Source organism: Gasterosteus aculeatus, chromosome X, assembly GCF_964276395.1.
Source record: "Gasterosteus aculeatus chromosome X, fGasAcu3.hap1.1, whole genome shotgun sequence".
Taxonomy (NCBI): Eukaryota; Metazoa; Chordata; class Actinopteri; order Perciformes; family Gasterosteidae; genus Gasterosteus; species Gasterosteus aculeatus.
This window is the reverse complement of record NC_135698.1, coordinates 398,458-417,581: the sequence shown is the minus strand read 5'-3', so window position 1 is coordinate 417,581 and position 19,124 is coordinate 398,458. Positions and strand designations below refer to the sequence as shown.

General features: G+C 49.5%; 1 protein-coding gene across 6 annotated transcripts in view; it reads left to right on the top strand.

The window, feature by feature from the left end:
* The window catches only part of LOC120813168 (uncharacterized), a 38,446-nt gene that overhangs the window by 12,437 nt on the left and 6,885 nt on the right, over positions 1-19,124 (top strand). For 2 of the 6 annotated variants that reach the window (XM_078081951.1, XM_078081949.1), the window contains exons 9-38: positions 4,498-4,555; positions 5,106-5,212; positions 5,960-6,146; positions 6,583-6,766; positions 6,958-7,014; positions 9,051-9,110; positions 9,200-9,362; positions 9,499-9,595; positions 9,760-9,885; positions 11,360-11,402; positions 12,149-12,260; positions 12,342-12,498; positions 13,515-13,582; positions 13,688-13,745; positions 13,831-14,005; positions 14,331-14,437; positions 14,825-14,971; positions 15,053-15,162; positions 15,270-15,410; positions 15,774-15,899; positions 15,993-16,110; positions 16,189-16,309; positions 16,765-16,895; positions 16,973-17,049; positions 17,122-17,188; positions 17,304-17,418; positions 17,938-18,020; positions 18,105-18,296; positions 18,392-18,532; positions 18,712-18,782. In XM_078081951.1, coding sequence (XP_077938077.1) covers positions 4,498-4,555; positions 5,106-5,212; positions 5,960-6,146; positions 6,583-6,766; positions 6,958-7,014; positions 9,051-9,110; positions 9,200-9,362; positions 9,499-9,595; positions 9,760-9,885; positions 11,360-11,402; positions 12,149-12,260; positions 12,342-12,498; positions 13,515-13,582; positions 13,688-13,745; positions 13,831-14,005; positions 14,331-14,437; positions 14,825-14,971; positions 15,053-15,162; positions 15,270-15,410; positions 15,774-15,899; positions 15,993-16,110; positions 16,189-16,309; positions 16,765-16,895; positions 16,973-17,049; positions 17,122-17,188; positions 17,304-17,418; positions 17,938-18,020; positions 18,105-18,296; positions 18,392-18,532; positions 18,712-18,782 — 3,399 coding nt within the window. The remainder of the gene's footprint in view (positions 1-4,497; positions 4,556-5,105; positions 5,213-5,959; positions 6,147-6,582; positions 6,767-6,957; positions 7,015-9,050; positions 9,111-9,199; positions 9,363-9,498; positions 9,596-9,759; positions 9,886-11,359; positions 11,403-12,148; positions 12,261-12,341; positions 12,499-13,514; positions 13,583-13,687; positions 13,746-13,830; positions 14,006-14,330; positions 14,438-14,824; positions 14,972-15,052; positions 15,163-15,269; positions 15,411-15,773; positions 15,900-15,992; positions 16,111-16,188; positions 16,310-16,764; positions 16,896-16,972; positions 17,050-17,121; positions 17,189-17,303; positions 17,419-17,937; positions 18,021-18,104; positions 18,297-18,391; positions 18,533-18,711; positions 18,783-19,124) is intronic. The other 4 variants (XM_078081950.1, XM_078081952.1, XM_078081954.1 and 1 more) reach the window with 4 other exon arrangements.

Sequence of the window (19,124 nt, the reverse complement as noted above, 5' to 3'; positions counted from 1 at the left end):
GGCTCAGTAGTTGCGCGCTCTCTGTTCGCTGGTGGGTGAAACTGCCGTGGTGACGCTTATGTATGAAATATGTCAAGAGGGACAAGCGCACAGAATTTCAAAATAAAACATTTTTTTCAGAAAATATATATATATATATATTCGTTCTGTGTGTATATATATATATATGTGTGTGCGTCGGCCCCAGAAACGAAAGCGCAGAGACCTGTGCAGAGGAATATATATATATATATATATATATATATATATTCTTTCTGTGGTGCGGCTCGGTGGTCTGCTTGCCACTCCCCCCCCTCCTGTTTGACACGTCTATACATTCCTCTGCCGACGCACACAGAAAGTAAAAGTAAAATATTTAAATGATAATATTTTTAATATTTTCTAGCATGAATCTGGGCCACGTTGATCCCATAGATCGATGCCGTAGCCGTAGTTGTTTGTATTTGCTTCAAAAGTGTACTGTACTGTACGTTTTTTTCCGAAATCTTCCACAAATATAGATTATCCAATAATAATAATAATAATACATTTAATTTGTAATGCACTTTATATTTAACGAAATTCCAAAGTGCTACATGATAAAACGGGTAAGAGTTCACTAAAAAGCTCTCCTAACAAGGTGTGTTTTTTAAGTCTGTGGTGTAAATAGTTACTTTCATACCGTCATGAAGCAATACGACTCATGTGGATGAATATGAAAAGACAGTGATTGTCTTTTGTCTTTGATTGTTTTATCTTGTATACACACAAAAAAAACTGACTGTCAACAAACACATTTTCTTTGTCAATGAAAAGATGCATAAATAACCAACAACTGGGCCAATGCTAATGTATTAAATGTTAAAATCTAGTGTGAGTGCATGGTTGAATTTACAATATTGCTGTTGACGCGGTTCAGTGATGTTGCACGAGTTTCCACTGCAGCGTGTTTGTCAGCAGCAGGAAGGAAGCAGCTTCACGCATCCTGTCACAGGAGTATCGGGGGTAGATTTCATGCTACGCTCTTATCGTTGCGTTGACCTCGTGACCTTTCACGTCGAGGTCAAGCGAAAGTGCTTTGAAATGGGAGGTATCTCTCTGACCTTTTGCTTTGGCCACCCATGGACACTGCGGTCAGAGGTGTGACTCTCAGTCCTTTGCTGCCTCCTTGTGGTGAGATGACCTCTTCTGTCACAGCTGTTACCATGGTTACAGTATTTGTGTGCCGCTGATCGCTTACAGATGGAGCCGAGCGTTTCCACTTGTCGGTTGTAATTTGGTCGTTTAAGACCCAAAGCATGATGGGAACTATAGTTTAAAACCTTGGAGGTGAGAGACACCGAACGAGTGCATATTATGAACGAGACAAACATTACTTGACACCCACGTTGTTATAAGGCTTCAAGTCGAGGGAGCGACAACCTCTTTAAATGAAAAGAATCAAACTCATGTTCTGCCTCTTTGTTTCTCCTTCAACTGCAGCAGAAAAAAGTCCAGACTGTGAATCATTGTGTGTGTGTTTGTGTGTGTTTGTTAGTTAGTGTGTGTGTGTGTTTGTTAGTGTGTGTTTGTTAGTGTGTGTGTGTGCAGTGGAGAGGCACCAAATGGGATGAGATGGAGTTTGCTTCATGAAGGGAAGGACAGATGTGATGGGTGGAAAGAAGAGAGAGAGAGAAATGAAAGGAGGGAGGAGGGAAAGAGGGAGGAGGGAAGGAGGAAGGAGGGAAGGAGGAAGGAGGGAAGGAGGGAGGGAAAGAGGGAGGAGGGAAGGAGGAAGGAGGGAAGGAGGAAAGAGGGAGGAGGGAGGGGCCACCGGTCTGAACAGATGTGGGCAGAGACGGCTCATTTTCCCAAAGCAAGCTGCAGCGAAAAAGCAACACGGCGATACGTAGACTTTCCTGGACTACACGCCTCAATCTGGGGACACGCGGGACTTTGTCTCTGGGTTCAGAGGTCACGGTGAACCGCTCCATGTTCAGGACGCGTCACGCCACAGCCGGAGGCTGATCCCAGCGGCTGGCCGAGCAGATTGTCTCCTCTCTCCTCTCTCACGGTGTGAAGAAAAGCCACAGCCCTGGAAAGCAGTTGGATATTTGGTATTTTCTCTCATACGGGCGGAGCGGCGTTGAGGGAGGCGGGCTGCAGTCGTGCTAACGCGTCGATCCTGGGCGGCAGGCGGCATGTACGAGAGACACAGGCGGAGGTACAGCTTCTGTGCCAAAGGAGAGCGGACTGTGGACGTGGTGCTGATTAAGGTAGGAGGGTAAACAGGCATATTGCTCTGAATATTGAACTTCGGTGGGACGCAAACAGGAAGTTCAGCGTTGCCACGGAGACGGTGTGGCGCTACCGCGGCTCCTCGCTTCCCTCACTCACTCCCCGTAGAGAGAGACAGACCTGGAATAAAAACCACGTGCCGATTATAGTTTGTCCACAGCGCTGACAGCAAATGAGCAAATGGTTTGGGGTCGCGTGTTGACCTCAGAGGGACAAAGAGGTTTCTGGACGCCGACGAGCGGACATGGTTTCAGATGGATGGTCCTCTTTGGCAGAAGACTCGTAGCTGAATGAATTTATAGATTTGGCCGTCGGCCATGTTGTTTGTTCACTGCCAATGAAGAGAAGTTACAGTTTGGAATAGTGACGTATAGCCGACGTGCAGCTTTGGTAGGAGCATTAACCCGTCAATCACAGTTGGCCCCGCCTTAAAGCGTCCTCTACTCTAAATGAAGCATTATTTACTAAATGAAGAAGACGTCTGTCACATTGAGTACGGACAGAATGCATCCACAGGACTTGTTCCACGTTGGTCCACCGTTTCCTCCTGGACGACACGTCCTCCCTTCATCTGGAGGCTGTTTATTCCTCCTCTCCAACATGTGATTTGAGGTCTCTCATGTCTGATTGTGCGTTTGAGGCTTTTGGAAAGCTTCTCATTGTACGTGTCACACGGAGGCACACCTATACACACGATGAGCCCGAAGAGGGAAAACGTCTTTTACTCCTTTAAGATTTACCCAATAAACAAACGGTGACTTATTGCCAGCTCACCGTCGTCTTTCACCATGAAGTGATCTTCACCGTTGGAGGAACAAACTCCAACGTCCTCGTACTAAGACGTGTCCTTGATTCTTCCAGTTCAAATGAGGCCGTTTTGGTTTCCACGCTCAGCGACGTCACGGCCAACATGCTGGTGGTCTTGCATTGACCAACTAGTAACACTGGAGGACGTCATAAAATATAATAACTGCTACTCGTGCATTGAATACTGCTGTTAGAAAACACCTTATTTAAAGTATTTGCATAAATGAAAGTGCGCCGTAGGCTCCTTTCGAATTGATTATTACATTTTGCAGTTTTCTGTGGAGTCAGTTATTGTTCATTTAATAACCAGTGCAAGCGAATTAAAGATCATCTAATGAGAAAAGGTCTGCGGTTCCATTGTTTGGAGGGCATTGAGGGAAGAGGAAGAACCATTTCTAATTTCCAATGAGGATTTCAATGAGTTCTTCACGCAGTCATCAGCTGCTCTGGTGGAGCTGGATAAAAAGCGCCCGTTGTCGCCTACGTGTTGAGAGTCGCTCTCTCTTTCCTACAAGACGTTGATAATAGACAGAGCAAGCGACTTTGAGCCGAGACAACAGGCCCATTGAGACGGGACTACAAGGGGACAAAGGACGCGCTGGCTGAAGTTAAATATGAAGTCATTCGGACGGCTCGGCCTACAGGAGCTGCACAACCATCCATTGCTTCTAAAATAGGTTGTTCATATCCAACGCGTTGGGTTGGTTTTGATTGTCCCGTCAGAATAAGAGCGACGGTCAAATCCACAATGGGGAGAAAAGAAAAGATGTCCTTTGTGTCCTTGTCCTCACAGTACAGTTGTACAGTTTGAAGTTCTGATCAGAAGAAGTCCACAGATGGTTGAGGAAGGTGTCCCACAAGGATCGTTGTTCGCCCCCCCAATATTTACCATTATCACACGAAGAGCATAACCCTTTTCCCAAGCAAACCTCACAGGGTCCGTTTCTATGCTGATGAAACCATATTGTACCCCACTGACCTAAACTGTATTCAATTGTGCGCATGAGAGGAGACGCTGTAAATGCACCTGTAGCTCTGATGGACCCGCACACCGCAGGGGTCAAGAGGGCGGCGGGTCGAAGGCGACGCCGTGAGCAGAGGACATGAGCAGGCTGCTCCGGCGGGTCCGTCCTGAATCAGAGGTCCCATTGAGGACGTTGCATGTCTGGTTGACGGGGGTGGAACAGTCATTCACTGTGTGATGTGCACATGGGGGGTCCTAACTGTCACATGCAGAGGCAGTGGGTGTGAGGCTGTGATGTTTTAATATTCATGAGTGCTGAGGGGTTCCGTATTGGAACCGCGGGTGGTCGTTAAGGCAAAACTAGTTCTACAAAGACCACAGTGAAATATATTGAATAATCCAAGCAACGAAATGATGACTTGATGTTCTGTTTATCAGAGAAATGACTCTTCGTTCCTTTTCCTCCTCAGATCCAGAGGGAGAGAGATGTTCTCTGTCCAGAAGCCGACACAGAGCCACCATGTACAGGTAACGTCAGCTAGAACACATTGTAGCTTCTCAGTAGTGGTGTTTAGTTATATACATTCTGATTTGGATCAGTTGGTGCAGCGACAGACCAGCGTCTGTTTTTTGGGACGTGATGGAGCCCGTTTCTTTCTCTTAGAAAGGTCCACGTGAAGGTGTAGGAAACGCTGTAAATATAGCGCACACTTAAACTGATATTTATATATATATACACTTTGTGCGCTGGCTAAAAGAACCTTTTAATACACACTTTACAGGGAACTGAAGAGTACAAATGCACCTCACTTTTAGTCATTTCCATGATTACTGCTTGTTCTGCCGTTTGCATTATTCATTACTCAAGAGATGAGCAACCTGTTGCTGTCGTTTTAATCCCTCATAAATATTCAATCTAAATCATTTTTCACTATCATAGTTACTCACATTCATTCCGTGCAAAGACTCGAGTGCATTATAGTTCTACTGTAGATTATCATGCATTGTAGTGTGTGTAGATCTAATCTATGTGATTACCTATTGCACAACAACATCGTTCCCTTCCTCGTCCCGGCAGACGCCCGTCCACGCGGAGGGGAGTGCGTGCCGCTGCGTTTGCTGCACGGGGACAAAGACACCAAGCAGGAAAGGAACGATGAGCCCAATGACGGCGTCTTTAAAAAGGTAAGAAACGCCTGCGCGTCCGTGTGCCGGCTCCTGGGCAGCAGCTGGCTTTCACGCCGGGGCATCGGATGTCTGTCTTCCTTCCTGCGATACTAAAAAGAAGAAACCACCTGGTCACCACGGGGACCACGCGTGCCGCCAGAGAGTTCACGGTGGATCAGCGGCGGATCGTGACCCGACATTTAGACGTCAGTGAAGGCAGACAGACCTTTAGCTCACAGTGCCGCTCAGAGTGACTCACTTGTTCTGGACGAGGCCTTTTTCCACCTTCCTCACAATCCTGCAACTCCAGAGACGACACCCAGAACCAAGTCTCACAGGCTCCTCGGAAATCTGACCCCCAACACTCTCTTAGAAGCAGCTGTAGGCGGGAGTCTGTGTATGTGGAGCAATAACCGAACGCAGGACTTTGTGTATAGTGTCTTTATCGAGTACAGATATTTGCAATAGAAGCCACAATGTCACCAGCTGCATTCGCTGAAGCAACATAAACTTTGGGGAAACAGATGAGCTGATTTTCGATTTTTTATTTGAAAAACACATTTTTAAAAACGAAAGTTTTGGTCTTGAACATTGAAAAATACAACAATGTACGGAAAGTATTTTCAGGTTGAATATATATTATAATATCTTGTTGTAATCATGAGTGACCGCATTGCCTTCAGGAGACGAAGCCACTTAACAATCAACCCTTTTTTTCACTATATTTAAGACCAAAATCCTTGTTGGTGTTGTTTCCTCCTCCAGCCCAGAGACCCTCCCCCATTCAACGGACACCGGGCGAGAGGGGTCCGAGTCTCCTGGACCTCCACCAAAGATGCATCCACCCGGGGAGTCCTGGCTCCCCCTGAGGGGGCGGTGCTGGTGGGGGCACCTGCCGCTGGGACCCCTCGGAGCTCCAGGTTGTCCTGGAAGTCTGAAACAGAGGACAGAGGTAAGACTTGTCCTCTTATCATGGTCTCCCCACGTTTCCTCTTTGCCTTTTATTCATTTATTAATATGTAAAGATGGAAAACCGTCAGCATCACACCCCTGCAGTTTGAATTAAATCAGTGCTTATAGTGTGTGAATAACTGACTCCTAAAGATTCATTTTATGCTTTGATTTCGGTAGTTGAATTAATTACTCTGAATGTTTTTTATTTAATTCTACATGTACAAATACTTCTGCCACACGAGTTCTGTCTCTGTTCTGAGTATAATAATGAGAGAACATCACTCAATTAACACCAAGCACTTGTTTCTATAACTGTAACCACAAAAGCTTGTGAAATACATCCATCTTTATTTAGTAACGCGAAGCAACGTGAGGCCCGTCTATGGACCCCTGTAGAAATCCTCCTCCTCGCATTAACGGTTCATCTCTTCCAGGGGGAGGAAGAGGAGGAGAGACGGACGCCGGCGGCGCAGAAGGAGAGGAGAAGAAAGACCAGCTTCCAGAGAACGCCGTCCCCTCCGGCCCCCTGCGAGCCCCCCCGCGCTCCTCGTCTCCGTTCCGCCGCCACAGCTGGGAGCCGACCGGGAACAACGCGGATATCGTCGTTTCCCCGCGCAGGTAACGGATCAGCAAACGCCGTCACTCTCCAGCCACCTGGCGACGTCTCTATTCTTCCAGCTCCAGGAATATTTCAGCTCTCCTCTTCCTGGAGCTGACATGATGGTACTGTGGAGTAACCCGACCTGTATGAGCACAGCATAGACACGACGTGCAGCGTAGATCATCCCCACCTGTCCCCCTTGTCTCAGCTTGTTGCAGAGTCCTTCAGGAGAGCAGAGAGCCAAGCCGCCCCTCCACCGCAGAAGGTACAGCTCCTCCGTCTCATCCCCACCTTCACAGGCGTGCACTGTGTGTTTTGGTGCAGACACACAGCGATGCGGTGTGGAAAAGACGTTCTCTTCTTTTACGAGTGTAGTGCAGCGACTCGTCTCCAATGGTGGAGTCCTTGATGGAACACGTCTGTTTCATTAACTGGCTCTATGTACTACAACTAGAAGGAAGATTTCTTTTGATTTGTTTTGCATTGACGTTTGTGTCAAGTAGTTTGATTTATCCTCAAAAGTGTGATACTCCGGTTTTGTTTCTTGAAATTGTTTTGATTTAACAATATTCAACATTTTGTCTGAAAATGCAGGAAAAAAATCTTTGACTCTTTGATTTTGGAAATGAAACATAATCTCCCATCTGTAATTTCACACAACACCGATCCAGTTAGCAGGTTATTTGTTTCTCAAAGTGAGTGTAGTTTGTCCCTAAACAGGGTTAAACTGCTTATGTTACGGCCTTATTCCAAAATGGATTAAATTCATCATTTTCCTCAACATTCTACACACAACAACCCATAATGACAAAGTGAAAACATAAACTTATGTACGTAAGTATTCACAGCCTTTGCTCAATACTTTGTTGAAGCACGTTTGGCAGCAATTACAGCCTCAAGTCTTCTTGGGTGTGATTCCACCAGCGTGGCGCACCTATTTCTGGGCAGGTTCTCCCATTCTTCTCTGCAGAACCTCTCAAGTTCCATCAGGTTGGATGGGGAGCGTCGGTGCACAGACGTTTTCTGATCTCTCCAGAGATGTTCGATGGGGTTCAAGTCAGGGCTCTGGATGGACCACTCGAGGACATTCACAGAGTCCTGAAGCAGCTCCGTTGTTATCTGGGCTGTGTGCTTCGGGTCGTTGTCCTGTTGGAAGATGAACCGTCGCCCCAGTCTGAGGTCCAGAGCGCTTTGGAGCATGTTTTCATCGAGGACGTCTCTGTACGTTGCTGCATTCATCTTTCCCTCAATCCTGACTAGTCTCCCAGTTCCTCCCGCTGAAGAACATCCCCACAGCATGATGCTGCCACCACCATGCTTCACTGTAGGGATGGTATTGGCCAGGTGATGAGCAGTGCCTGGTTTCCTCCAGACATGACGCTTGGCATTCAGGCCAAAGAGTTCAATCTTTGTCTCATCAGACCGGAGAGACTTGTTTCTCATGGTCTGAGAGTCCTTCAGGCGGGCTGTCATGTGCTTCTTACTGAGGAGTGGCTTCCGTCTGGCCTCTCTACCAAACAGGCCTGATTTGTGGAGTGCTGTACCATCGGGTTCCTGGTCCCCTCCCTGACTAAGGCCCTTCTCCCCCGATCGCTCAGTCTGGCTGGGCGGCCGACTCTAGGAAGAGTCCTGGTGGTTCCAAACTTCTTCCATTCCCGGATGATGGAGGCCACTGTGCTCATTGGGACTTTCAATGCTGCAGAAATCTTTCTGTCCCCTTCGCCAGATCTGAGCCTCGATACAGTTCTGTCTCGGAGGTCTACAGATAATTCCTTGGACATGTCTTGGTTTATGCTCTGATATGTCAGCTGTGATACCTTATACAGACAGGTGTGTGCCTTTCTCAGTCATGTCCAATCAACTGAATCCAGCACAGGTGGACTCCAATCAAGTTGTAGAAACATCTGAAGGATGATCAGTGGAAAACAGGAGGCACCTGAGCTACATGCTGAGTCACGGCAAAGGCTGTGAATACTTATGTACATGTTATGTTTTCCTTCTTTATTTTTAACAGATTTGCATTATGGGTTGTTGTGTGTAGAACGTTGAGGAAAATAATGAATTTAATCCATTTTGGAATAAGGCTGTAACATAACACAATGTGGGACAAGTGAAGCGCTGTGAAGACTTTCCAGATGTACGTACACGAGGTCCCGACAGTTGAGACGCACATCTGTCATCATAACACCATCACCTTTATTCTCATTCTAAATTCATGCGTTCATTAAACATCTGACTCGCCCTCTCTGTATTCCATGTCGCATCTTCCATCATCCACCCTCCACCTCTCTGCTCGTCCAGCATGAGCTGGTGTCCATCCAACTGGCGTCGCCCCGACCAGGAGCCAATAGACAGCAGGAGGTAATCGGCGTCGGGGCGAACTTACGTTTCCCCTCGGAGGTCACAGCGGGTGAATGAGCCGTGATGCTAACGTGCTAGTGTGGTTGCAGCTACAGCCTGGAGGGTCTGGAGGTGGAGAAGCTAGAGGTCCGGGCTCAGTGCCCGAGCCTCGGGGACCAGGAGGAGAGGACTCTGCTGAGGAGTTCACGCCTGGACGGCCAGGAGAGAGGCTCGCTGCTCTCCCTCACCGAGGAGGAGCAGGAGGGAGAGCAGGTGTGTGTGTGTGTGTGTGGACAGGCGTCGGTACGAACCCACCGTATCCACACTGACTGGGGTTGATCTGCTTTCCCTTACAATAGTAAATAGTAGCTGGAAGCTTCCTATTTATGATTGTGTGTTATCACATCAGGTACCGTCAGTGACAAACCGCCGCCCTGCCATGTTCCATCAGCAGACCCTCACCAAATCCATCTCCATGGTTGCCATCGGCCCCCGAGATATAGATGGTGAGTTGCTTCTTTACAAATCTCTATCTTTACCTCCCGGCTCCATTCACCTCCTTTTAGTTGTGAAGTTGTTCTCTTTAAACTTGCGGGTAAGATTGTTCTTCTGCTTCCCTGTTCATCCCGCCGCCCCCCGTTGTCACCCCCTCCCCCTCCCTCCCCTTTAGTGAGCAGATTTCCAAAACGCAGAATCCGTTTCTCCCTCAGCATCTCCCCGCTCCTCCCTAAAAGTAGACGCTTCTTTGCTATTGGCTCCTCCTCCAGCGAGGAGGAGGAGGAGGAGAAGGGAGGGAGTAAGTATGATGAACGTAGACGTGGTCTCTCTTTGTCCCGTAACACCGTCCCACGAAACAAACTAACATGGTGTTCATCTCCTCCTGGAGAGAAAAGACACTTATTGTAAACCGCAAATATGTCAATCATCTCTCACTGGTACCTTAATCCCCCATCACCCCCACCTGATTCATCCCCCGCACCTGATTCACCCCCCCCCACCTGATTCACCCCCCCCCCACCTGATTCAGCCCCCCTGCACCTGATTCAGCCCCCCCACCTGATTCAGCCCCCCCACCTGATTCATCCCCCTGCACCTGATTCACCCCCCGCACCTGATTCATCCCCCTGCACCTGATTCACCCCCCGCACCCGATTCATCCCCCTGCACCTGATTCACCCCCACACCCGATTCATCCCCCCGCACCTGATTCAGCCCCCTGCACCTGATTCACCCCCACACCCGATTCATCCCCCTGCACCTGATTCACCCCCACACCCGATTCATCCCCCCGCACCTGATTCAGCCCCCTGCACCTGATTCACCCCCGCACCTGATTCATCCCCCTGCACCTGATTCATCCCCCCCACCTGATTCATCCCCCGCACCTGATTCATCCCCCGCACCTGATTCACCCCCACACCCGATTCATCCCCCTGCACCTGATTCACCCCCCCCCACCTGATTCATCCCCCGCACCTGATTCATCCGCCGCACCTGATTCATCCCCCACACCTGATTCAGCCCCCTGCACCTGATTCACCCCCGCACCTGATTCATCCCCCTGCACCTGATTCATCCCCCCCACCTGATTCATCCCCCGCACCTGATTCATCCCCCTGCACCTGATTCATCCCCCCCACCTGATTCATCCCCCCCACCTGATTCATCCCCCGCACCTGATTCATCCCCCGCACCTGATTCATCCGCCGCACCTGATTCATCCCCCCCACCTGATTCAGCCCCCACACCTGATTCATCCCCCCGCACCTGATTCAGCCCCCACACCTGATTCATCCCCCCGCACCTGATTCACCCCCACACCCGATTCATCCCCCTGCACCTGATTCACCCCCCCCCACCTGATTCATCCCCCGCACCTGATTCATCCGCCGCACCTGATTCATCCCCCCCACCTGATTCAGCCCCCACACCTGATTCATCCCCCCGCACCTCATTCATCCCCCACACCTGATTCATCCCCCCGCACCTGATTCATCCCCCACACCTGATTCAGCCCCCACACCTGATTCAGCCCCCACACCTGATTCATCCCCCACACCCGATTCAGCCCCCGGTGCCTCCTGGGGAAACAGCTTTTGGACTCAAGATCTATTTAACTTTAAACTGCAGTGGAACATGAAATCTTTGCCTCTTGACTCATAACAGTTTTCACTCCTCTGCTTCCTGATCATTCAGCGCTTTGTCTCTTCACCTGAACGACTTGTGAACATGTTTGCTGCAGCATGTCTGATGTCTGTCTGTTCCTGTAGGCATCAGCACCTTCTCCAACAACTCCGGCTCCCTGGAATACAGGTAAATGGCCCAAATAGTTTACTGTGCTGTTGGGAACAAAGGGTGACAGCGGCGTGGTCTCATTTAGGAGGGACACCCGGAAGGGAATTTGCTCAGATGTGTTGGATACTTCCACCTAAACTCCGAGAGAGAAGACGCACAGCCGTTTAATAAGAAGTGGGTGTAGTAACGGGGACGTCAACCATCGCTTTGTGGACTAAAGTTCTGCTTTAGAGCCGTTGACGCGAGAAGGTGAAGCTACAGCGACACACTGAGTAGGAAACAGGTTACAATCACCTGACAACAACTAAAGGTCCCTGTGAAAGTTCCAAGACAAAATCCCAGCAACCTGTCAATCAAAGGGCAGCCCCGCCCTGAAGCCCATTCAGCTTAATGGTAAATTAGATTCTAAATCATCAGTTACTAAATAAATATCATCCTGAATCAAAGACATACTAGAGACTGAGACCATGAACACGTTTACAATACGGAAATAAGTCATTTTGTCTCTTCTATACAACCCGAGGAGTCCCACTGAGTAGACCGTCCAAGACATTTTAGCCTTTCCTTCTCAAGTAGGGTAAAATAATGAAGTGATATTAACTGAAACGCTCACTTCAGGCCACCACAGTAGCGATGTACCACGTTTAGTCTGTGTGAGAAGTGATCGCGCTGCTCTACGTCATCGCTGCACTTTGGTAACAATTCAATGAGTTTCACACGAGAAGTCTTTGTTACGTGTATTGAAGCGGATTGGCGTTGGTTAGTATTTCAGAGGAGGAGCCGGGTCCTCTACGGAGCGACGCCGAGGCTAAAGGAGGACCTAAGATCAGCCGCACCTTCAGCTACATCCGCAACAAGATGACCAAGAAGAGCAAGGTGGGATTCATTCTTTGTACAGGACCTGCTTCAAAAGGAATGTGTGATCTTCATTGGTTTCCATCTCTTTCTCGCTTGCAGGAGAAGGAGAGGAAAGGCGAGAGGGAGCGGGAGAGCAAAGAGAGAGAAAAGAAGAGTGCAAGCGGTCACGTCTTCATCCCCGCCGGCGCGTCTCCATCCGCGGCCTGTCAGCACTGCAGCAAAGTCCTCAACAGCAAGGAGACGTTCCTCTGCAACAGTAAGGCTCCTCCGTCTCACTCCAGACTCCTCCGTCAGGTGTCTCTCTTGTGAACAGTTAGTGTTAATAATGCAACAGGCCCTCACATGCGTCACCAAACGTATATTCAAAATCCTCTTTGTGTCTTAACACTCACAAGCAACTGTCACTTAACCTTTGGGACCTTCCCGAGCGCCAGACTCCCTTCAGAAGACCCTGGAGTTGAAAGCAGGAGGCTCGAGCAACGCAGGCCGACCCAACGCTGTGTAGAACGTCGTAAGCTCAGAACGTTGTGTCACGCGGGACTCTATGAGGAGCTGGAAGCCAACAGGAAGTTGTCTGAGATGCACACGGCGGTTTCTGCTGACGGGGTTTCTCTGCTAAAAGGTGGAGATGTGTTTGTTCCAGTGGCAAGACGAGGGGACGTTATGCTAACTTTCCCCACCAGTCTTGCACTCTGTTGCATCACTCCAGTGTGTGTCTGTGTGTGTTGTTGTTGCCGTGGTTACCAGAGCAGTGTTGGCAGAGGGGAGAACTGAGCAGTGTGTGTGAGGGTTTGTCCCTCCGGAGGAGGAGGAGGACCAGCGGTCTGTTGGCTTATTGTGGAATCATTGCCCAAGTCACTGCCTTCCCCTTTTTCCTGTTTCTGTTTCCTCTCCACGGGCGTCCACTTTGATCTAAAAGAAGGGCTTTGCTCCCTGGGGGTCCCTGGGGGTCCGTCAGCCGGGCAGATGTGAACTCGCTGAGGTTCTGTGGAGGTGAACTTCCCCGTTGTTTTGGTGGCATCTGGGCCCTGAAAGTCCTTGACAGTCCCTCTGAACCCGTCCACGGACGATCACGTCTGGAATTGGCGTCGACGCGTTCAAGTCTCAGCAGGTTCATGGTTGAAGTGTGCCGCTGGCATCGGGTTCTTTTCCTCGTTTTTCCCCGCGGTGAGGGAAGCTCGGCCTTTAACGGGCTGAATGGACGAGTGACTAACCTCTTCCCCCTGACGATCACCAGGCAGGAAGTGTTTGTAACGATGGTGTCGTTTGCAGACTGTGGGGCCCATGTGCATAAGTGCTGCAGAGAGAGTCTGCCCACCTGTACAAAGAGCAAAGCAAAGGTAGGTCTGATGCTCACTCCTCACAGGTAACGCTCAGCACGAAACGCACCTTAGACTCTGAAGTGTTTCACACTTCCTCCAAAGACGTCCTGTGTTTGCTTCCAGCAGCAGTTGCTGGTGGCAGAAGCTGCTCCGGGGTCAGCTGTTAACACCAGGAGTAAATGTAAGAGCTTCTGTTAACTATGTCATTACTAAAAAAGTCTCCTGCTGGTACAGCAAGTCCTAAATGTTCCCCGTTACATCCACAGCTACATCTTCAGCATCGTCTGCGTCCTCTACGTCTTCCTCGTCGTCACGGGAACGCTGGTCCACAGCAACCAGCCCTGAAGAGCAGCTCCCCTTGAGTTTTCCACGAAGACACCCAGGTCTGTTCAACCCGCACAGCAACCTGGCAAAGAGCATCTCCACCAGCAACATAGCCGGGTGAGACGCCTCACACACACACACACACACACGCACACGCACACACACACCCTGTACCTCTGTGTGTGTGTGTTCTTAAGCCTAACCCGTTAACCCATTAAAGCCAAGTCTGAGCCCTCAAGCAGGCCTGAAACAATCCTCTCCAGCTGTGGCCGCAGGTCCACACAAAGATGGACAATTACACAAGCGCACACATTCACACACACTGACAGACTGGTGTCATCATGATCGTTCCACGGCTGCTGGTGTTGCAGTGGAAGTAGAACAGACATCCTGTTTGTGTTGTAACTCGTTCTCATTGAATTCTTTGTTCGGTTCCCTGCAGGCTGGACGAAGTGTCACTTAAAGGCCTGAAGTTTCTTTCCCAGTCCACTGACTCTCTGCACAAGGGGGGCAAAGTCAACGCCTCCACGGAGTCCCTGACGGATGAAGGTAGCGCGTTTTTCTTCTTCTGCCACACTGACTGTGGATATAAATGCATGAGGCGTCTGCGTCTACTGTACAATGTAGAGTCCAAACTACTGCCCATGAAGGCCAGACAGCCGGTGCAGGTGTGATCAGGGAGCTGGGGGTGAATACCAAGCCCCCCCCCAGCTTAGCATGACAGCCACGAGGTGCATTAGCGCCGCTGCAGCTCAGCGTATTGATCATAAAGGCCTCTATACATTTATGATCAAATCAAAGCAACTTCTCCTTCATCTGCAGGGGGCAACGGACATGTTTGGGGGTTTTGGGGAACTGTTCATGTCTTGCGTTTTTTTTATACACCGGCTACCTAACAGAACCTTTCTGATGTGGACTCATGCTGTTTGTGCGAAGGTACGGAGATGATGGACAGCCAGCTGATGGGAGAGTTTGAGTGCGACACTAAAGATCTGGAAGCCGACTCTTGGAGCGGCACCATGGAGAAGAAGTTCCTGAAATTGTTGAAGAAAGACGAAATCAAGAAACAAGACGTTATCTATGGTAACGATGCGTTGCGACTCCTTTTGAGAAGGATGCTGTTCATGATCACGGGTTAATGTGCCGAGCGCTCCCTCTCCACAGAGTTGTACCAGACGGAGTTCCACCACGTGAGGACGCTGAAGATCATGTCCGAAGTCTACTACAAAGGTCTTCAGAAAGAGCTGCAGCTCGACCCTCAAACCCTGGACAAGGTGACGGACGTGCCGAGGAGCAGTGCCGCTTGTGGACCAGAGTACCGGCAATATCGATGAGGAGAGCGTCGTGAAAACTGCACATATTGATTGTTTCCCTCCTGTAGATCTTCCCCGTTTTGGACGACATGTTGGAGACGCACACACATTTCCTCACTCTGCTCCTGGAGAGAAAAAAAGCTCCATCAACCGAAGGACAGAACAACAACTACCTCATCTTCAGCATCGGGGACGTGCTGCTGAACCAGGTGAGCGAGGCAGGAGAGCCCCCCCCCCCTGAGAGGTTTAATCGGATTGACCTTCATAGTCACATAACTCAGAATATTACATGTTATGATCCCATACCAGTGGCACTTTATAACGAATACAATAATAGGGCACTGCATCATATGGTTGATACGCAATAATAATTCATTGATTGAATTGATGGATTTCCTTGTGTGCTGTCAATGTATATAAGGTACCACTGAAACGCAGCTGCAGCTGTTAAATACATTGAAAAATAGATTTATAACAATTCCTGTGAAATGCAATTCCCTTCTTTTCATTTCTACTTTTGTAGAAGTTAAAAACAAATAAGAATATTAAACATCTGGTGTTTTAACCTCTAGTTTTCAGGCAGCAGCGCCGATCGCATGAAGAGAGTTTACGGGAAGTTCTGCAGTCGCCACAGCGAAGCCGTCAATCTCTACAAAGACCTGCACGCCAAAGACAAACGCTTCCAGGCGTTCATCAAGGTCGGCGCTCGTTCTTCTAAACACGCGGGGCACGTTCACCCTGCAGGGGGTCTGACAGTGAACTCACCTCCCTGCATCTTTGCGTCCACGCAGAGAACGATGAGCAGCAGCATTGTGCGGCGACTCAGCATCCCAGAGTGCATTCTGCTGGTCACCCAGAGGATCACCAAGTACCCCGTCCTCATCCAGAGGATGCTGCAGCACACTAAAGGTACCAGAGCAGCCGGCTGGCCCCCGTGAGCCGGGAGGAGCGTGCCCTCGCTTCATGTGCTTCCTCTCGCTCCCACAGACTCCGATGAAGACCACGGCTGCGTCTGTGAAGCTCTGCGCTGCGTGAAGGAGATGATCACGGCTGTGGACAGCAAGGTCAACGAGCAGGAGAAGAAACAGAAGCTGAGGGAGGTGTACAGGTACAGACACAAAGCTCACACTGCGACTGGAAGATGAGTTGAAAGGTCCATGGACAGCTGATGAAGAAAATGTGATTAAATCTACTGCTACTAAATCCACTTGCAACCGCGTAACAATTTCATTTTAAATTCTTCTTTTGTTTCCTCCCTCCATTGCCTCTTAGACGTCCACAAGCGCATTTATTTATTCTCTGCACGTTGGAAATAAATGTCTGTGTATTTTGCATCACCATCAGAGCAGATCATGTTGGCTCTGGCTTTGCCAGGAAACATTTTCATATTCCTATTAATCATTAACAGAAAAACACAAAAGCACACCTTCCGGTTTGTCTCTTTCACTGAACACTATGTACAAAAGAACAACGTCCAAAGTGAATGAGGAGGGTCAGCTGGAAGCTTTTATCTCAGTGTGGGCGGGGCATAAACCCCCAACCCTGCTTTCTGTGATCTTCCAGTCGCACCGACAGCAAGTCCATCATGAGGATGAAGAGCGGCCAGATGTTCGCTAAGGAGGACCTGATTAGAGGGAGGAAGCTGCTGCACGACGGAGCGCTGCAGCTGAAGAACTCCGCCGGGCGGCTCAAAGGTACGTGGCGCCTCGCAGAGGAAACCCCGGTGGACTCCGTCAGCATTCAGCGCGCCGCATCCTCCTTTGTGTTGCAGACGTCCAGGCCATGCTGCTGTCGGACGTGTTGATATTTCTTCAAGAAAAAGACCAGAAATACGTCTTTGCCTCATTGGTAAGAACCTCCATCTGCTGGCGTGTATATTCTCACAGTCTGAGAGTCTGACGTGGAGCTCTCTGCCCTCAGGACCAGCGCTCCACCGTCATCTCTCTGCAGAGCCTGATAGTCCGAGAAGTGGCCAACGAGGAGCGAGGTCAGGCTCCTTCTTCTTCTTCTCTGCTTTGCACACTGAGCGAGTCACGCATTTGATAAACAGCGAGACACAGCAGAGGTCTGTGGTGTGAGTCAGTGTGCCGTCTCTCCCGCAGGTCTCTTTCTGATCACAGCTGGAATAGAGAAACCAGAGATGGTGGAGGTGTTGGCCAGCAGCAAGGAGGAGCGCAACACGTGGAGAGCCATCATACAGGACGCCATGCACTGCATGTGAGGATGCACCTGAACACCGGGCTCTCAGTATGGCCACGTAAATGGGCGTTTGGGCAAAAGAATCAGACGGAGTACCGCTGTGATGTTGACAACACACGTTAAACTTTGGAGGATAAATAAAACCAACAGCGTCAGCATGGCGACTGAAATTGTGACTTGAATGAAGGAAACTTTCCTCTTCATTTTCTCCCCATTCTGCCTGGTAACCATCGCCGCAATAACACCGCAGCTTGGTGATTGTGTGAGCAGACAAGCACAAACAACACGTGTCAGAACAGCGTAGCAGAAGTCCGATGATTCCAGTTGTCGGCTGGTCACAAGTGGCTCTGATTACACAACCCAGCATCCCAGATCATAACCTGGGCCCAATAACAATGAGGTACCTTCAGGAACAGGTGGGCAGAAAGCTGTCTTAAGGTTCTCCCAGCAGGCATTAGTGTCTCTCCGGGTTGTTCGGGCCCCAGAATAAAACTGGTCTGATAATATTTGAGCTTCACAGTGTTTGTGTGTCTACAGGGAGAAAGACGAGGACGAGGGAGTCCCCAGTGAGACAGAAGAAGACCGGAGGCAGCAGGAGAGCAGAGCGAAGGAGATCCGAGGTGACCCCCCCCGACCCGTGGCATCAGGTTCGATTGTTTGATGGCCTCGTTTTCACGTCTCTCATACAGTCTTTTGTGTTCCAGAGCTTCTGCGAAGGAAAGACGAGCAAATCATCTCTTTATTGGAAGAGAAGGTCCACATCTTCAGGGACCTGGGCGACTCTAGTCCCGCCCCTGATGATCCCAGTCCACCGGTCAGAGAGCGGATGTTGTTCATGGCCACACCCGACGACGTCACCAAGGGGGAGCCAATCATGATGGACGCCCTGAGGGAAGGTGAGCGAGGTCTCATGGGGTCACACGCCGCTGCCTGGTGCCCCAGAGGTTTGAGTGCTGACACCGTGTGTTTGATCTTCCCCGTGTCCCTCCAGTGGAGACCCTGCATGGCTTGGTCAACAGCGGCTGCAGTGTTCCAGTCGGCCTGACAGGGGGCAGCGTGGGACCGGTCTGCCTGCCCAGGAGAGCGGAGACATTCGGGGGCTTCGACAGTCACCAGATGAACAGCAGCAAGAGTGAGACACACACACACACACTCGCATGTGTCTTTGGGTCAGCCGTTACGTAGACGCCGTTGTTGCTGTACTACAGTCAGTCCAGTCAACGCTGATGTGCGTTGATTCAGATTCCTGAAACATGACAGCAGGTTGATCTCACATAAAAAACCTTCTCTTCTTCTCTTCACTGTCCCCAGATGGAGACAAGGAGGAGGGGGATGAATCACTGGACCTCCGTAGGACGGAGTCAGACAGCGTGTTGAAGAAGGTGCAATTCATTATTCTTAGAAACAGTTTGTTCCAAGATCTGTTTTTAAAAATGGATGTCAACGTCACTGAGTTCCCTTTAGAGAGCAGAAATGGCTGAACATGTTTTGAGCCAGCAGCTAATGTTGTTATTTTATTTTATCTGAATCACCAATGATTTGTTTCCCCAATATTTTAAATTCATGGCCTTGTTAACATTGTTACATAATCTATTGTAAACTGGTACCGAGACTCTTTGTGTTTTACTGTCCAGTATTTTAAGTGAAAAGGGATATGCTGCATCAATAAGAAACCATAAACCTAGTCATCTTCTCTTCATCTGATTTACCGATGAACCCTCCAA